Source organism: Labrus bergylta, chromosome 7 (assembly GCF_963930695.1).
Source record: "Labrus bergylta chromosome 7, fLabBer1.1, whole genome shotgun sequence".
Classification (NCBI taxonomy): domain Eukaryota; kingdom Metazoa; phylum Chordata; class Actinopteri; order Labriformes; family Labridae; genus Labrus; species Labrus bergylta.
The window spans coordinates 27,125,061-27,144,862 of NC_089201.1; the positions used below are offsets into that span (position 1 = coordinate 27,125,061).

Sequence of the window (19,802 nt, forward strand, 5' to 3'; positions counted from 1 at the left end):
AGCTGAGGGATGCAAAAACAGAGCTGATGAGAGTTGCAGATGGGGGCAACTGTCTGTGGGTTTTACTGCTAATGAGACATTCAAATAGCAATTAGAGGGTCAAACAAATGTGGTGTTAAGTAGCCTATACATAGGCCTAAGTTACTGCAGCTTAAACCAATTGTTAATGTTTAAAGATAGATAGATAGAAAGATAGATAGATAGATAGATAGATACTTTATTGATCCCGAGGGAAATTCAAAGCATCCAGTAGCAGGTTACAAAGACATGACATGAAACATTTGTTACAAATTAACCCCCCCACCCCCTCCCATACATATATATTAACCCGAAAGAAAACAAAAAGATTTAAAGAATACCCCTAGATGAATCAAACTTAAACTGTGCAATTAAAAAATAGACTTATACAAGAAATGTAAATAACCCATGCAGGGATAAAAAATATATGTGAGATTTAAACAATTTTTTTTTTAAAACCTCTCTAGCAACATCTCTATTATTGAGGACAAATTAACTTAATTAAGATATGAATATGTTGATGCTTGTGCCTTTCTACAGGGTGAAAAAAACATACTTTTGTGTAGGCTAAATACACAAAATATATTCAAAATAGTCTATATATAGATAGATAGATAGATAGATAGATAGATAAAGCATATATAATCAGAGTGCATAAACACATAAAACAAATGTAAAAGAGAAAAAGAGATAAATATTAATATAGTGATGTACAGCGTGGCAAGTGAGCCCAAACCATCATTGTGTGCGCTCCATGCCCCGCCCTGAACTCCAGGAGTCCCAACTCATTTACTTGTGATGAAGAAAGAGTAGGGGCGGAGCCCTCGTGTGACGTCAACGTGTCCCTCCCACCCAGCTTAAATTTACATTTTCTATGGGTCCGGACTGAGAATGTGTGTGTGTGTCTGTATGCGCGAGCTATTGCACAATTTACAAAAGCAGAGTCGCGCGGACACACCTCACGCCCCAAAGAAGTGATCCGGAGACGCGCTGATGTTGGCCTGAGCCACTTTGTCGTTTGAAATATTAAACAACTGGAGTTGGGGAAGTCGCGTCGGGGTCGACTTTGAGGTAGGTGTCTGTGTGTGTGTGTGTATGTATTTGTGTCTGGAGCTCGTGCGGTTGTTCCACGAGCGCACTAACAAAAGCGGCACGCTTTTAACTGTCTGTCTGATCCCATCGGCAAAAGAACAATGTTTGCGTTTTAAAACTGGACAGTTCAAAAGGAAAAGAGGAAAAACGGAAGAGACTGAGAATGAGATTGCAAAAAAACAAACTCTTGTTTCATTGTCTCCTTTTGTTGCGGCTCAGGACTGTAGCCAACGGGACAGCCAAGAACAGACACGTTGGGGTTGTTGTACAGCATTTACAGGCGACTTTGATTCACTTTGGAGCACACTGATTTTTTCTTTTTTTTTAACTTTAATTTATGTAATGTGAGAGAAAACGAATACGTGGGGGGAAATAAGCACAGCCTTAATGAGTCCTAATGTGCCTGTGATATTCAGAGATGTGATTTGTACTTGAAGGTTCACCTGATGTTACAGTTATTAATATCTATACATACATCTGCTAAAATGTGAAAGCTGAATCAATCCCAGAGTCACTTACTGTCTGACATATTGCAATGAGCGTTTTTTGTTATGATAGCCCTTTGATAATGATTCAACCCTAAATCTTTAAATGACACTACCTGTGAGACAAACAGCTTAAGAAAAGGGACCATCTTTTATGAATGAGCTGTATCTGAAGTCACCATGTGTGAGTAATAGCACAGCAATGACTAGTGCCGTCTGTGTCAGAGCACATGGCTTCAGTCAGAGCTGATACACAGACAGGCCTCTGTCATGAAGCCAACTGTCAAGTGAGCATGTTTGTTTTTGTAATATTTTTTTCGAGGCAACAGGTCTGCAAGTTGAAACTCGTGCTGTACCCGCCTCACATTGGCGTATGGGTTCTCAAGTCTGCGCAAGTTCCTGTCAAACTTTAACAAGATGTTAAACAAGCAGCCAGATCGAACACAAATCCAGATAGAGGGGTTAAGTGTGTGTGTGTGTGTTTACTGGGTGGAGACGCTATAGCAAAGTCAAATACAACTGAGCAGTTTTGACATTAGTGTTCAGCTTTGGGTCAGTAGACGTTTTTTTCAAAGCAGGTGGTATGTATTAAACCTTTTTTAAGGTGCAAGGGTTTCTTTAAGTTTAGATTTGTGTGTGTGTGCGCGGAAGGAAGGGAAACTTTCTCGCACATGTGTTAGTCATTTGGAAGGGGGAGTTTGCAAAACGATTTACATCTGTTTTCTGATCTTTGAACCCCCTCCTTCCCTCCTCTCTCTCTCTCCTGTTTCTCCTACTCTTTTGCTGTCTTCTGTTTCCCGTAAGGGCCGATGCTGTCACAGTGTGTGTGTGTATATGTGTTTGTGTTTGGTGTTACAACTAGAATACACTCTCCTCCATTATCACTGCACCCACAGGGGTTTAAAAATGTGAATGAAATGAGTTTCCATTCTATAATAGCGATGTGTCCATTAGTGGTTTTGGTGCGTTTCTCAGATGTATCATTTTAAAAATCTGAGCCTATGTGAGGAACTCAACCTGACCTCAAGAAAATAAAGGTATTTGGGTCAGGAATGGGTGGGTGTGTGTCCATAAGGGGTAGCTGCGACCACATGTGTGTTGACAGTATTATCTCAGACAGTCCTGCTGGTCTGTCTGTTCGCACAAAATCTTCATTACTCAGCAGAACGCACTGATCCTTAAGACCCACACCGCACCAGACACATTGTTACTACTGTGTGTGTGCGTTCTTCAAGACTGGGATCTGTCCGTTCGTCATAGATATTTTGTTCTCTGGTGGTGAAAGGCTGCTTTGTAGAGCGTGCTTTTAAAGTCTTTTCCCCTGTAATGACCCATGTAAACAAAGACTGAGGTTTTAGAGGCTCTCTGTACTGAGAGTGGAGTCATCATGTTTTTAACAAACATTGTCTCCACACTGCAGGTCCAGTCCGCACAGAGACTTTTTGATTTGATTGATTTGAGACTTTTTGTATTTTGATACTAATGCCAAACAGATTGTCCCCCCCACCCCCCCCCCAACCCCCTCTTCATTTTACAAGAAAAGCAAAAGCATCAAATACAGTCGTGGTCAATGTTGTCGGTAAGAAACACCTTTACAAACATTATTAATACATTCTTATGAAGTAAAATAAATACCTTTGGTGTGAAGGCTGGACGATAAACTCATAGCATGAGATGTGTAGAATCTGGCTGCTTTGCCACCCCTGCAAAACAGTTTTGTACCTAGAAGATTGTCTAACAATGTTTTGGATATGACTCAAAATACATATTGCTTCCTGTCATTAAGTTGATTATCACTATTTTTTGAACATTATAAGGAGATGCTAAGCCTACACTTTTATAAAAAAAAAACCCAGAAACTCTTAAAGGAGAAAGTGCAAAGCCATAAACCTGACATATAGTTATTAAAAGGGCTAATTGCTCACACACTGTCATTTACAGCCTACGTTTATCACAACACATGATGTATTAGGGTAGTTTGTCCTCAAAGGAAACCACGAGAACCCGTCAAAGCATTTGATGCAAACTATTGATACTCAATAGAACACACCTCCCTGTCATGTGCGAGCATGGTTTTTGAAAAACACAAGTGATGCAATCACTGAATCCCACAACAGGACAAAGAATCTGTTTACACTCCACTGTAGTTTGGTTGCCATGGTTTTAGATGCTGATCTCATGACTCGTGTATCAGTGCCCTGATAGACAGCTGCTGGGGTGAGACTGATGGTTGTAGAGTGTTTGTGGGTATGTGTGTGTTTCTTGAGAAGTAGGAAAGTCAGACGTGCAAAGGTTTTGTTTAGACTGGATGGCCTCTGGACTTTGATTTACTCAGAACAGAGACACGTACACACCTACACAGGCTCGGCTTCTCGAAGAATCCCATTGATTTTCCTCCTGTTATGCTGGAGCTTCAATCACAATAAAGCCCCATTACTGTGCTGACCACTTTGCGTATAGTCCTGCAGAAAGGATGACACACACGGATGCACACACACACACACACACACACACACAGACTTTAAATGGCTTCCTCCTTGTAGCTTGTTAGGTTAAAGTAAAGAGATTCAAAGTCTGAGCTGAACAAATTGAATTAAGCACTTTGTAGATCTGTATCAAAATATATGATGCTGTCTTTTAACAAACAGAGACGGGAACATACGCCTATGGAAAAACCAGAGCAACTATTTCATGTTACAGTCTTAAGCAATCAGAGCTTTGATAATGAAAACTTATATAGGCTCTAGTGAGTTTAATTAGACAATGAATCCACATTATACCCTCACAACTACAAATATGCTTGTACATAACCATATTTTGCATCCTGTCAAGCATACAGAAAGTAATCAGATTGAACAAAGATTCATTTTGCCTGTTTGTTACCTCGTTATAAATTTGTGCGTATACAATCAGCTCACACCCCTGTATGTTCGACTGTCTGGCTAACGGTAGATTGTCTGGTTACCCACGGTAACAGTTGTTATTGGGGGGTTTCTCTACAAGCATGTAAACAAAGGAGAACCTCCCAAATCCTCTCCGGTGTGCCCCCAAGCCAATCGGATTAGAGCTCCCAGCTGGGCTCTGCCAATGGAGGGAGAAGAGGGGCGGGACTCTGCTCCATGAGGTAAAGCACAAAGCTGTGAATCTGGAACTGGAACAGACAGCAGAGCCATAACAAAGGCTCTTCCTTTATGAGTGGATGGCACTTCACACTTTAGAGCCAGACCAAGCGACTGTGGCTTTTCTTTCCTAAATGGCTTTTACGCTAATAAAGAGGCAGACGTATGAACTGCTTTTAAAAGGGTGCTGTTTGTAGTAGTAGTAGTAGTAGTAGTAGTATAAAGACACATGTTTACATCTCAGGCTAGGGAGGAGGAAGAGCCACATAAATAAGGTGCATGTGTGCTCGGTCTATAATTTGTCCCTTTTTTGGTGTGTCTATGTTGCAAAACAGTCTGGAATCTATGCATGTGCTGTGCATATGTCTAAGTCCACCTGTTCTCTTTGGGCCTATACATATACATACAGAACCATGTGTCGGCGTCAGCTGTTAGAGATCATAGACCAGCCTTTTGTATGTCACTGACAGGTGTGCCCCCCCCCACAATACTTAAGGACATGTGTTCCAAATTTTGTATGAGTAAGCACGTTGAGTTTAGCCTTTTAAAGAAAAGTGTATATAGCAACACCCAAGTGTTTCTGTCACTCAAAGTTGCCACTGTTTAAGTTGAGGTCACTGGCTGTTTGCATGTTTGTGTGCATGTGTATGTGCATGTGTATGCCTCTACATGTAATTTCTGTTGTGTGCATAAAGCAAATAATCACTTTGCAAGTTCATCACATTCCTACAGTGTGACTCAAAAGTGGTGTCTGTGCCCTTTCAATCCATCCATTCACTCTGTAATCTGCCTCAGCCAGGGGCTCACAACATGTGGCAACAGGACAGAGCACAAGCCGCTGCGTGAAACAACTTCAGTCCACACTGTCAGTGCGGACAGAGATCACAGCTCAAAAATGATGGGAGCAGACAGTGAAACCTGCATTATAATCTGACAAGACCAAAGGCAGCCACTGTGGTTTTAAAAAGGGATGCATGACACAGAAAGTGATGGAAAGTTACACATGTATAGATATAAAGAACTACAGCAGAATCACAACAAAGTGAGTCCATGATACACATGATAAACATTGTACGTGTACTGGATAAATGTACTATTGTGCAGTTTATGAATAATAGGAACCTACTTGTAGAGAACACAGCAGGAATAGATTTGTAAAGGTTCCTCAATTCTTGCATGTTATCTGAAAGTCCATTGTTTAGTAAATACCAAAAGACCTCTGTCATTAAAATAGGTGAAATATCAACTTCTGTCTCCACAGCTTCATTTGCTCTACATAATAATCTGATTCCCAACGAGCTTAAGACCTTAAACGGTAAATCATTGGACAATGAGATGGAAAAACTGTCAAAATTCAACAGCAAGTAATTTTTTGATCAAGGGCAAATATCATTAAAAGAAAAGTTTGATTTGTGTTACATTACAGAATCCAGACATACATCTACTGAGAGGATAATTTGATACTCAGTGTTGACAAACTATGAAATCACAGCACCTTTAAAAGGAAACACCAATTTATCTGCAGAGGTCTCAAAAAGCGAAGATACTGCTAAGCAGTAATGTGATGCTGCTGGTTTTCAGCTTGATAAATAAACCCAGGTTATCATCAACTACCCGAGTATTTCACAACGGAGAGTTTGCACCATAGTTTGCACGGCTATGATCGTCAACATCGTCAAGTATGTTAGCAGGATACAGAGCTAGGCTAGGCGTAAAACATTGGTTACTATGGTGATGAACCTCACTTCCTAGAAAAAGACCTCAGGGGCCTGTGATATGAAGTGAGTCTTTTGTGTGCCTTGCTTCACGAGCTCAAAGTGTTTACATGAAGCTGGTTATCAACTTGACGAATCAACCCAGAGTTTCTGCGAGGACGTTCACATGAACGAGGCGGTGTCAGCAGTAAATGACCAATCACAGACATGATCACGTCTGCCTTTTGCAGATTTTCCAAGAGCAAACTGTGATAAGAAAATATGAAGGGGTTAAACATAAAATACAGACAACAGATTAATTACATTTAGTAAAGACTAGTAGGCTATTAGTGAGAGCAGTAACCTAGTATGCTTAAGGATTATGTTATGACTTAAAGGAAAACAACTGGTAAGCTCTTCTGGGTTTTTTTCCGTCTCTGTTGTTGGATGATGTCAGGAAAGCAGAAATCAAAACTTTTCTTCATAAAGCCTATTTCACAAAACAACAAAACAAAAGGAAAGACAAAGTATTTGGTCTCTCTCCCGTCTCCCCTCTCACGATCCAAGAGCTCATCAATCAAGACATCTGATTGGTCAGTAGGCATTGCTTTTTTTTACAAACTGATGTCTGAAAACAGCTGTCGACCCTCAAGTTACCTCGATAACCAAAAAAACAGCTTCATAGTACAGGCCACTGGTCAGCTTAAAAAAGGGTTTGAAAGTTTGATTTATTGACTAGATCCAAGTTAAAACAAAAAACTTATTTTACTGTAAATATTGCAGATAGAGGAGAACTACATTAGAGGGAGACAGGTACAGTACAAACAATGATTTGGATAAACGATTATCCCAGCTGGCAGGCGCAGTAATTAGTTTGGGTGTTTACTCTTCCTCATGACAGTCTGTGGAGCCGCCCAGAATCCCCTTCATGACATCAAGGTTTTTAAACATCCACACATACAAACACACATGCCATATGTAATCCTGCCCAGCTAAAGCCTATAACAGCTCATGCTCCCTCCCTCTTGTGACGCAATTAGTGTTACTTAATCTTTGTATTGTGTGGGTGTTGGCGCATCGATGTGCATCTGTGCTTTATGAACCCTAAAACCCTGATTGTAAATTCCGATCATCTCGTGTCTCCCTGGTGACATCATCACGCTGTGGGAAGAGGCGTGGATGCTTTCGTAGTTCAGAACATGATGAGGCCCCTGAATTCCCCAGCTCCTCTTCGCCCCAGCTCCAGGCCCCCACTCCAACTCCAAGGCAGGAAATACAAAACAGATCCAACCCCCGAAAAACCCCAAGCATACTTTTTCAGGATCCATTCTGCTCTTGTTTTCTTCTGCTCTTTGTTCTTACCCTGGCCTTCATGATTCAGTCCTCTGAAGGTAATTACTATGGATACATGTGTTTTTTTTTAAATTGCAAATATGAACGATCTTAATATTCTTTATTTGATTACTATTTCATTGAACACCAGATATCTCCCAAGGACTAGTTTGATAATATTTATGAAACTATATATATAATGTAATATTTCACTTTCCAGTATTTGCAAGAGTTGAACTCTGTCTGTGTCCTGTACACACAATTTGTGCTCCTGACTAGTTCATTGTGTTCTCTTATCTTTTTGTCTACTTCTGTCTCTGCATGTCACTTTCCCCTGAGGGGAACTGCAGTGTCACATGTTATTTTGCTTACGCACGCACGTATAGTACCATGAAAACGAAGACTCCACATCTGTGAGCTGTTTCTTTTTTTTTGCTCTTGACACGAACTTCAAGATATGAAATGAATGCTTCTATTGTTTCAATCTACGCTCAGGAAATAAGTGCACATGTACGTCACTGCCCATCATGATTTATGTGTTGTCATGGGTGAAGCTTGTAAACGAGCATGTCATGCGCACACGGGGCCTGTCCGGGAAGTGAGCTCACTGTCACTACCCAACTCTCAGCTCCTTCACTTTATCTGTTGCTTTCTCTCTAACACATCACCCTTGCTCTCCCTTTCCCATCTCACCCCACACAGCTGTCAGTTAAAAACTCATCTATCTCTGTGTGTGTTTTAATTAGAGCCTCCCCTATTTATGGCTGAATGGCCGCTTCATTAACAGAGAGGCTATGAGAAGCACACTCTGTTATGTCCGGTTTGTACAGCAAGGGGGGGGGGGGGGGGGGGGGGGGGCTGTGTGTATGAAGGAGAAAGAAGGGGTGTGGGGGTTGCTTGAGGGGTTTTGATGACGCCATTTCCCCCGAGGGGGGGACCTCCCATCTGTGAGTGGAATAGACTGAATCTGGCCAAGGAAAGATATAAAGGGAGACTGAACACAAGGAACTGGATGGGTGTTTCTGCATTAATGATTTTGAGCAAGCAGATTTTTTGTTGTTGCATACAAGAGTATAATGAGAAACCAATCTATTGGAGTTTTTTGTGCAGAAGTGATCTAAAAGAGGAACCTGAATATCTCTCTTAGGTTTAACTTAAACTGGAATCACTTTACAAGCCAGTTTAATTGGCCTTTGCTCTTCAAAACCTACGTTTGTTTCTAATGTTGGATCATTTAGATGTTTCAATGATACGCATAAAGCAAACCAGGGGCTAAAATGTTTAGTTCTTTTGTCAGCAGACCCCTGCACACATTAGTGCAGAATACTGTGAAACGACAAATCTTGGCTCGCTAATGATGGAGTGGGTGTGGTCGGCAATATGCTCACGACCAATGACAGTTGACAGTTGCCCAGACCATGCTCTGCTCTGCTCTGCGTGTGTGTGTGTGTGTGTGTGTGTGTGTGTGTGTGTGTGTGTGTGTGTGTGTGTGTGTGTGTGTGTGTGTGTGTGTGTGTGTGTGTGTGTGTGTGTGTGTGTGTGTGTGTGTGTGTGTGTGTGTGTGTGTGTGTGTGTGTGTGTGTGTGTGTGTGTGTGTGTGTGTGTGTCCTGGAGGAGGAAAGGAGGGTCACATGGTGGAGCAGGCCACCAGCTGCTCTCCTCGCCTTCATTTTCTCTGACTCTGCAGGCCACTGTTGACTCATGAGAACTGATCCGCATCACTTTTGCGCCTTTTACCCGATGCGTCTGTCTTGGCGTGCATCCAAAACATAAATATATCAACCTCTTCTATCTCTCTTGCTTGTCATGTCTGTAACAATCCACATTATGTTTCCTTATTGTTTTTTTCTTTCCTGTTATATTTGCATGCTTCCCAGCAGTGAAACTAAAGAGATGCATTATAATGGTCATTGTTGGTTCTCCTTCCCATCCTTCATTACTGTCAGACAAAGAAGATTGCTTTTGATGGAAAACATTTTTCCTATAATTGGGCATATACTCTACATATTTATTCATATACAACGTGAAATGTAAGATTTTTGTCCATCCGAAAAAAGCTTGGACCCAACATTATCAGTTTTGTATTTTTAAATTTGATCTCTTACTGTTGCTAATATACACATCACACACAAATGAATTTAAGCATTCACTGTGTTTCTGGCTGATTTGTCAACCCCCTCCCTCCTTTTAGCTCTACAAGTTAGCTCTCCTAAACATCTGAGATAAATATAGCCCTTTATTTAGTAACTTTGTCTCACTTTGGTGTTGAGCAGGTGGGTTAATCTGACCGTTTTTGCTGAAGTAAAGTCATTCAACCCACCGGTTGAATGGATTGCAGCCGCTTTAAATTTGTTTTAAACCTTGAAAGTCTCCTCAATTATGGCCGTTTCTCATGTCTATCATGCGTTGGTATACGTTGGTATACGTTGGTATAGCAGCTCTTTCCTGTTCCGAAATGCTGAGTCACTAAAGTGAAGTGTCGGGGTGGGGGGTGATGATGGCAGGTCTCCATGGTAACACAGAGACAATGACAGTTGAGTGGGGAAGTTGAGAAATGTGCCTGTATTCTGAATGCAGGTCTTTGTGCATATTCACTCATAACGCAGAGCTAGTTGCGCTGATGCAATCACTTGGCACCGTGCAGGCTCTACCCTGCAAACATAAGTCATTCTATCAGCTCTAATGCAACCTGCCACTGAGAGGAACACTTTCACAAACAGTCACTATAGTGCAGCAATGCTAATCTAATATACACTCATCCAATCACTTCAGGTTTCTAAATCTAAAAAAGCTTCCAAACACACGTTTTCTTTTAGGAAAAAAAAGAAAAGTCAACATGTCAGAGAATGATAACATTATGTAGAAAAAAGTATTTCTATTATGTTTGAGCCTTTACTTGGTTTTAACTTTCTGAACTCATTTTATCTGTCTTTTTTTCGTTCATGTTCAATCAGTCATTTCTTGAGACTGGCTGATTGAAAAAGGTGAAGTACCTCAGTGTGTGAAATAACAGTAGCATGAGGGTCAGTAGGGCGACAGGGTGAATTCAAGTAAACAAAGGGAAAGCTGTCTTTGACTCTTTTCTTTAGAATCTCCACCGACCCAGTTTCTCTCCTGTCCTTTTCCACTGTTTTCACCGCAGTTTTCTTCTCATTTTGCATTCCTGGAGTCCCGGGTCACTCCGAATGCTGCACCCTTTCTCTTGGAGATTTGGGTCTTGTTATAGTCTCATTATTGTGTGTGTGTGTGTGTGTGTGTGTGTGTGTGTTTTTGCTGTAAAGTTGTGTTTTGTTTTAATGAGGTTCCTGGAACAGCAGGACATGTTGTCCCGAGAACTGAGTATAGACGTCTGCACTAAAATGCTGTGGGGCTTGCTTCTATAGTGCATTTTATGTTTTGTAGTTTTCTAGCAGACATCATTACATTTTCTACTGAATGGATGTTATAGTTGCTATTGCATAGTTTCACAGCCGACACATAGTAAAAGCACAGACCTTGAGGCACAGCTATGCACTAAATGCGGTTTTTATCTACTCTTCTCTATACCTGTTGAACTTTAACTACTTGTAAAACATGTTATCTGTTGCTTTTAAGTGAACCCAGAAGGGACATTTATGGAAACAATCAGAACGACCAATGATAAGGCGGCATTTTCTAAGGGCTCCAATTTGAGGTTATGGGTTCCTTTTGAACCCTCCATGTCACTTCCCCTCTCCCTCGGGGCACAAAGGAAGTTGTGGCAGATGTGTGAACCTAACTGACACTTTGACAACACTGTATGTCTGTAAGTTCCTGTACCCCCTCCTGCCAGCGTTAACACACGCTGCCTTTGATGTACACAGGCCACGTGTGCCCGCGCGCAGCTCGCTGGTCGACCCAGAGGTGGGCACACTCGTGCAAACACTCTGTCACAAAATGAACAGTGACTGGCACTCTAACATCATAGCCAATGTTTTATGTAGAAGAAATGAACTTGTAAAGCTTTCTTCAATGAAGAGATTGAACTTAAAGTAATACTTTAGGTTGATGATTTTCTGAATGTAATGTACGCATAGATATTAACTTTTCCATTGGCCACGTGAGAAGGTAAATATGTCATTTTTAAAGGTTTCTAATCCCAGATTAGAAGGACTTACTATCCACCATCCCTATAAGTCACAATCAAATGGAACAAGCTGTATTTGCATATGTCAACATACTCCACTCCATCCATCCATTCTAATTACACCGGGGTATTTCTCTGTCTTTGTTCGGGAAGCATGCAACCACAAACCATGTTTATCTTTGGCTTCTTTGTTATGTAACTAGAACAGTTTAGCTTCTGGGATGCACGACTGTCGACCTCTAGTGGCGTCTTCGACACATTACACCCATCATTTGAGTGGTTTTGTTTTGTTTCTTAAGGACACAACCCCCCCACCCCCCACCCCAACGTCTGCATCAAACACGTGCAGTAAAAAAGGTATCTTACAACTGAGAAATGTGATTGGCCCGCTCAGCGTCCATGAAATTGCTCAGTATTTTTAGACATTACAAGTCTGTCCTTCCTTATCGCTCTCAGACAGGCAGTATTCACTCACGTTTTTGACGACAGCATTGTCTATACAAATGAATCATTCCTCAGGCCATGTGGGATGAAACGAAGGTGATATTGAAATAAACAAGTACTTATGTTTGGACCAGGTTGTTATTCTCTGTATTAGTCTATATTGTTCTACTCTCATCTTTTTGTTGCAATTGTTTTTAGACTATTTTATCAACTTGATATAAATACCCCGATGTTCCAGAAAATAATAAGAGGACTCATTTATAAGCCAAAATATGTGTCTTCAGAAAAAGATTGACTATAAAGTCGTAGCTTATGGATGCTCGGTGACAGTGAGTAGGGAAGATAGACGAGGAAGTGAGAGGGAGAGGGAGGGAGGGAGAGATAGAGACGATGTGTTTGTGTGTCTGTGTGTGAGCGCAGCTATAAAACAGACTTTGAACTCCGAGCAGCTCAGTAGCGAAACAGCTGTGCAGAACAAAGCACGTCTCCGGTGTGAGGCTCTGTGGCGTGCTGATAAACAGGACGGCAGGTTTTAATAGAATTTCCTGGAAGACAAGCTCTAAAGGGAAAATAGCAGAGATGGCGACAATGTTCAGATTCCCCGTCTTTCCTCATCTGCAGGGTGAGTTCATCGAAGATTCACTTTTGTAGAGAGTGATTGAAAGAAAGTAACTTAGTCGTCTTAAATCTGAAGAAATGATGTGAATGTTATCTGCCGAGGTTTTTATTTGTATTTTTTTTATTAACTAAAAAGTGAACTGTAGTGAACTGAACTCTTCACTGTTTTAATGGAGCATGTGAGCCGTCAGTGAGCTGCAAGTGTGGACATTTTTTGTTTACCAAAGCTTACAAAGGAACAGTGGCACTTACTGTAGCTGTCCCATATACTGTATTACAGTTGGGCATTACTTGTGCTGTTATTGTCTTTAGCATGCGAGTAACATGTTAATAGTAAGGTGAGGTGTCGGTCAAACTTGGTTTATCTCAGTTAATTCTCGGCTTTATAATAACCCCACATGTTCAGGGCTTTTGGTCTGGAAAATATTAGATTTCGACTCATTATCTGGTTAATTTTTTTTTAAATAAATAAAAACAAATTGTGTATCGTACTTTGAAATGCGGAATGTATTTTGTTTTTCAACTAAAGTTGACAAAAGAAGCTCTTCTATATGTGGACATCATAAATGAGAATCCCTCTGATATGGAGTGCAATACAAAGCTGACTCTTTGGATCACATATATTTAAATTATGTCTTTATTTACACTTGAAAATCATTGAGAGCATAGCCCTCATTTACAATGACGTCGAGCAGGATAAACAATGAAAAATAACAAACATGCATATATATGTACACATAAGCATATGCATATACTGTATACATATACACATCATAGATAAACAAAATCATTTAAAAACCAACAAACTGATAATAAAAAGTATTTAAAAACAAAATCAATTGAAACATGTGCAATCAGAAGTAAAGGAGTTGATAATTAAAGATCTAAAATGGCCATAAGAGACCAGTGCCTTGTAGCAAATGTACCTGAGTGTTATTCAGTCACTACTTTGCATATGAGTTCTGTTACAGTAAGTACGACATTCCTCTTCACAGTGTCGTACTATTATGTAAGTCCAGCACAGAGTCTCTCCATCACCATAGAGACCATCCAAAAACCCTGAGCTTATGCCAGATGATGAGGCAGATGTTCATATTAGGGTTTTAAAACAAGTGTGATTTCTGAGAAACGTTTGATCCCTGGAAATGTTTGACTGTGCGACATAGATTTGAAGGTTTTCTTCCACAACAGCATAACTGGCCGCGTCTGAACCCATATCATTGTTGCAGTTAAATAATCGCACCCCCCCTTTTATTTCCTTTTTCTTTTTTCAATTCAGACCCCTGTGATCCTGGTCTGTCGCTGTCATCAGGGAGGAGTGTCATGGCGGAGCCCGACTATCTGGATGGAGACTGTGATGAGCTCATCAAACCCAAGAAGCTGATCAACCCGGTCAAGAACTCCAGAAACCACCAGGACCTGCATCGAGAGCTGCTAATGAACCAGAAGAGGTAAGGGGACTGACAAACACACCTTCAATACCACCCTCCCTCTTTCTCTGCTTTATAGCTTTCACAATTGTTTTATGGTAAACGCACATAGTGCTTTTCAGGACGTGATTGTTATTTTACAACAGGAAACCAATGTCTGCAAAGACTGGTTTGTGACTTATAAACTACCAGATTAAAGTTCAACAAAGATGAATCAATTCCCATATCAGTGATAAGGACAATAATAAAACACTTGCAATTCACGTGCAGCACATAATTGGAGTGATTATGGTTTATTCATTTATGAGATAGTATAGCCTGTCTGTCCAACAGTTTCTGGGTCATTGTCATCGGCTTGTTTGTTTGTTTATGGCAACAATATGAAGTTGTCCCTGGTTCAGAATCGGCTAGCCAAGATGAAGGAGTAGAGTCGGGATCCATGACAAATCATCTCTGCTCATCGTGGTTGAGTTAATGCAGTTATTCTGCCGCTTTCATGTAATTGCTTTCCTTGCAGACTGTGCGGATGCTTCTGCAGGATGTCACTTTGTTTGACTTCACTGGTCCATGCAACCCCCAGCAGCAGCATTATGTAAAGCAAAGGGTATGAAACTTTCATAGGAGCTATTATATAAATCCTCAAGTGCATTAGTGTGTCAAAATTGGTTATGTAAAGGTCATACGGACACGCTGCACAGGATGAAGCTGCTCGGGCGGCAGATATTAACACTGGATCATCCAACATTGGATTTAGTGCGGTCTATGTGAGCATCCATGCATAAAAAAAACACATCGATACATTGACCCGAGATCAGCCTTTTAACACGAAATGTTTTAATTTCTCTCGGCAAACAGCGCCGGCAGCATTGTGCCCGAGCTATTAATAGCGACGTAAACAGACGTGCTGTGGACAGCTGTTACATCACAGCTGAGATGCGCTGTCGTAAACGGGCCAAACAGTGAGCATAAATGAATGATGGAGAAGAGACCAGGGTGGACAGAATAAAAGAGGCCATGGAAGGAATGTCATAAAATGATTTGAAATATTTTTTTTATTATTGCCCAAATTTGTTTGTATTTGCCATCTATGCAGGGGACGTCCTGGAGCATAAGAACAGTCTCAGTGATGAATGTGCTGGTCTTCTACGGGGATGAACATGTTATGATAGGGCTCTTATCTTCTACTGAGAGCATAGAAAGCTTGCCTGCATAGTTGATTAGTCACGCTGATGAGAGTGGGGAGGGGTGGGTAGATGGATGCATGGATGGATGAACGGTTGCACAGAGAGAAAAAAAAAAAAAAAGTGTTATGTAATCAAGATTACAAAACAATTTCTGGCTGAAGGCCTTTTCTCTGCCTGTGCTACCTTAGCTGTGATGACTCCTCCCACACACACACACACACATACACACACTTACAGAAGAATGCCAGAAATTTCAGCCACCAGGAGGACTGTGTACGTGTTTGAGCAGATGGAGGTATTGATGTGTGGGATTTTGAACACACATTTTTTTTTTCCCAGTCTTGCTAGAGGGTGTGCTTTCATGGGTCGGGGGTCGTGATTATGTAAACGTTTCCCATGGTGAGAGAGGAGTGGCGTAAGCATCTTTGTAGTCTGTCTTATTACTTTCCGTGACCTTGACCCTGCTCCCTTCTGTACGAGGTGCTTGAAAAACAGCATGACCTGATCACCTCTCTCACTCTCGTGTCTGCTTCAGCTAGTTAAGTGCTTTCATAAGACCCCCTCGCCGTCAGGAAAAAACAAGAGTGACTGTAGTTAAAGTAGTGCCTCCCACTACTTCTTAGAACATCGTGGTCTTGGTTATGTAATCTGCCAGATTTGATAATGAATTTGATTAAGGTGTCATGTTGCTAAACTGCAGTGAAGTAGGGAAACAGTTTTTTTTTTTTCTTAGCCCGGCTGATAAATCGGCCGGCCGATATTAGGATATCAAGTGACTTAGTGTCACTTAGTGTCGGCTAGGTTTATTGCAGATATGCGTCAATATAACTAGATTTATTTACCAGTCAAATAGCATTTCATTTGAGTATCAGTTATTTTTCAAGTTAAGTGATCATGTTGTGTACGTTTCTGTGTATCTTTTCCACAAGTGTTTGATACCATTTGACGGATAAACGCAATAAATAATAATAACTTTATTTATATAGCACCTTTTAAAAACAGAGGTTTACAAAGTGCTTTGACAAACAGCAAAAAACAAGAACAAAGCAAACTAAACCAAACACAGAAGAACAGAAACAACAGTAAGAATATAACAGATGCAAAATACTAAAAACAATTCAAAAGAAAAGAACCCAAAGTGCACGATACCCAACAGACATATATAACCCCGACCATCACAAGAACCATCATAAGAACCATCATAAGAACCATCATAAGAACCATCATAAGAACCATCATAAGAACCATCATAAGAACCATCATAAGAACCCAACAACACGAGCTGAGACCAAGAGGACCAAAGATTTAAAAAGATGTAAGAAACTAAAAGAGCTAAAAGCAAATAAAAAGAGAACAGCAATAAGAAGGTAAGAGCAGTAAAATAAATAGAAACAAGAAATAGAAACAATGTGTGTATCTATCTATCTTTACAAATTGAACATGGATCTAAGAAATATATTGGTATCAGATTTAATTTGTCCCCAATATCGATATCAGTTCCAAAAAATCCAATATCCGTCGGGCTCTAGTTTGTTTGTTTTTTAAGAAGCGGGAGAATGCAGCCTGTGCATGGAAAAATCAGAAATCATGCAGAGACTGATCTGTATAATATAATTTGTTTTATTGAATTTATGAAGGGCCCATGTGATTTATGACCCACAGATACCCTCTGTCCTTTAGCTGTTCTTTTTTTCTTCGTCTTGTGCCTTCATAATCCATTATGGGATTTGCTGTTAATTCACTTTGAACATTTTTCGACTTGTTCCTAAACCATCCCTGTACGCTATGACTAAGCATCTGAGCTCACGAGCCTCTCATCCTCGGCCCCCACCCTTCTCTCTCAGAATTTGGAGGAGTTCGGTGCGTTGCATAACATTTGAGACACACTCACACATTACTAAGATGTCCCTGTCCTCTTTCTGAATGTTTTGTGCACGAGCTCCAGACAGTTGTGTAACAATCCCTCTGGCTTTCTCAAAGACTACTGCAACTCTTCTTTTTTTTTTTTTTTCCAAAGTCCATTCCCATGATGGCAAACAGTCCAGAACATGTAATACTGATCTGTGAAAGTAGAACGAGGTCATGGCGATCATCTGTTATGTATGAATGGGAACCATAATCTCCCTCTGGGTGTCATTAGAGCATGATGATGTCTGAGGGTTTTTTTTTTTTCATTGAGCTTTTATTTTGGTGACATGCTGCTTAACTCGTGGTTTCGTCACAGGGGTCTGGCTCCTCAGAACAAACCTGAGCTACAGAAGGTTCTGGAGAAGAGGAAGAGGGAGCAAGTTCTCAAGGCCCAGAAGGAGGAGCAGGAGGCCCACAAAAAGAGGAGCGATCTGGAGATTGAGCTCATGAAAAGACAACAAAAACTAGAACAGGTAAATGATTGAAAGAGTAAAAACTGTCCCCTTTAGCATCATAAACATTGTAGAGATGAAAATTGACCGCTTGTTTGGATCCTAGGAGTTGAAGCAAGAGGACGTTGTTTATATAGTTTACTCTCAGTAGTTAATTCAAATGTTATTTAATCTGAATGTCTTTCTTTTGCAGTTGGAGCTCGAGCAACAGAAAAACGAGGAGGAACAAGAAAACACACCCGAGTTTGTGAAGATGAAGAGCAACCTGCGCAGGACCAAGCAGGAGACCGACGGGGAGGAACGGACCACCTAAAAAAAAAAAAAACCAGCAGGGGTGTCTGGGTCTGGCTGATTGTGCGCGTGTTTGTGAGCACACAGAGGCGTCACGAGTGTGTGTACAGAAGAGAGAGAGCGAGTATGTGTGGTGACCCGACCGTGGTTTCGAGATGAACTTCCTGGCTTTCCCATCCTAGCTGTTCCTCCTTTGCAGTGAGGGGAGAGACTTTACAGACTAAAGACACCTTGCCCCCCCTTTCTGCCTGCCTGCCACGGACCGCCAGTACTCAACTCTGCTTCTTACACAACATCCAGCAGAACACAGAACCCCCCCCCCCTCCCTCTAAAACAGACATGTTACCGTTTCAAAGAGGTCAACAAGCTTCCAATGAGCTCTGATGGAGACAAAACCAAACACACACACACACACACACACAGAGACACACAGGAGTTTTTGTCCCCTCTGGTTTTCACTCCTCTCTCCACAGAAGCTGTCGCCTATCCTTACTGTTATCGATGTTGTTATTGTTGTTGTTTTTTTTTTGTCTCATCTTCAGAATCAAAATAAGGAAAAGTGGACACTGGATGGACTTTTGAAGCTGTGTAATGTAAAAGCCAAACAAACGTGCTTTTTGTTATTTATGTTTGTAGCTTTTAGCCCAGGTATAGGGGAGAACACTTTTTTAGTCGTTCCGTGTTTTAGTTTGTTTCACAGCATAGTTTATGAAGCCGGATCAGGACAAAGGGAGTGTACAATGGTGTAAAACACTCAAATTTGCTTTATTATTATTTTTTTTTATTTTCAAACTTTTAACATGCCATTTCCTCAGCTAAAGCAATGTTGAGCAATAGTGGAACTCCCAGGCATGAGAGTGACCGTTTCCTTGATATATTCTGTTGTTTTGTATCATTAAAGTGTTACTTAATAAATAATTTAAGATTTTGTCGGGTCGGTCAATAACAATAAGAACTGTCTGATCAGTCTTTGTGTGCATTTATAAACAAACTACCTGTTTTTTTTATATGTAGGCAACCTGTCATAAAAAAAGATGTGATTGAGTGGTATTTCTTGGAATACAAGTATCTGCATCGCTCCTGAAACAACTCCGAAAAGCTTCCTGGAAACTTTTTAAATTCAGTGTTTTGTCTTTAATTACGATCGAGGCACTGCTGTTCAGGCAGAGAATTTAAATGAGAACATTTGAATTCAATCTAAGACCTTCCAAAATGCAAATACAATCTGAGAAACTGTGATAACATTTGAAAAAGCACATCTGGTGGTTCTTCAAATATCACATCGTATAATTGATCTGAATATCTGGTTGTGGGTCTCAGAGATAATAAACGTTATTATTCTCATGGTAAAAGACGTTTTATACCAACATAACCCTGTGTTTTTCCTCCAGAATATTCTTTAAAATAAACATTTGAACACGTTGAATTTATCTTTATTTTTTTGTAAGTTCTTGAGTATTATGAATTGTTATATTACTAAAGACAACTTTATTTTTCCAAATAGAAGAAAGTGAGAGAGACAAAAATAAGAGCAAAGCAGTATGCTGATCAAACAGAGCTCATCTCTGTGATAAGCTCTGTCTATTTAGTCTGATGCTGGTGTTGGTTTTTCTCCCAGGCTGCAGCATTC

At 40.6% G+C, this 19,802-nt stretch overlaps 1 protein-coding gene across 2 annotated transcripts; it reads left to right on the forward strand.

Moving 5' to 3' along the window:
- The first annotated feature begins 903 nt into the window (after positions 1–903).
- Positions 904–19,598, forward strand: fam107b (family with sequence similarity 107 member B). Of its 2 annotated transcripts, none has more exons than XM_020631344.3 (4): positions 904–1,089; positions 14,187–14,358; positions 17,746–17,902; positions 18,075–19,598. In XM_020631344.3, the coding sequence occupies exons 2-4, from the start codon at positions 14,231–14,233 to the stop codon at positions 18,192–18,194; spliced, it is 405 nt and encodes a 134-aa protein (XP_020487000.1). In that variant the 5' UTR covers positions 904–1,089; positions 14,187–14,230; the 3' UTR covers positions 18,195–19,598. The 2 variants fall into 2 exon arrangements, with proteins under 2 accessions (XP_020487000.1, XP_020486999.1); XM_020631343.3 differs by lacking the exon at positions 904–1,089 and adding an exon at positions 12,725–12,911.
- The last annotated feature ends 204 nt before the right edge of the window (positions 19,599–19,802 follow it).

Coding starts and splice junctions, on each gene's coding strand:
- fam107b (XM_020631343.3), top strand. CDS start 12,869: ATGGCGACAATGTTCAGATTCCCCGTCTTTCCTCATCTGCAGG. Junction 12,912..14,186: donor CGTCTTTCCTCATCTGCAGG/GTGAGTTCATCG, acceptor TTTTCAATTCAG/ACCCCTGTGATCCTGGTCTG. Junction 14,359..17,745: donor CTGCTAATGAACCAGAAGAG/GTAAGGGGACTG, acceptor GTTTCGTCACAG/GGGTCTGGCTCCTCAGAACA.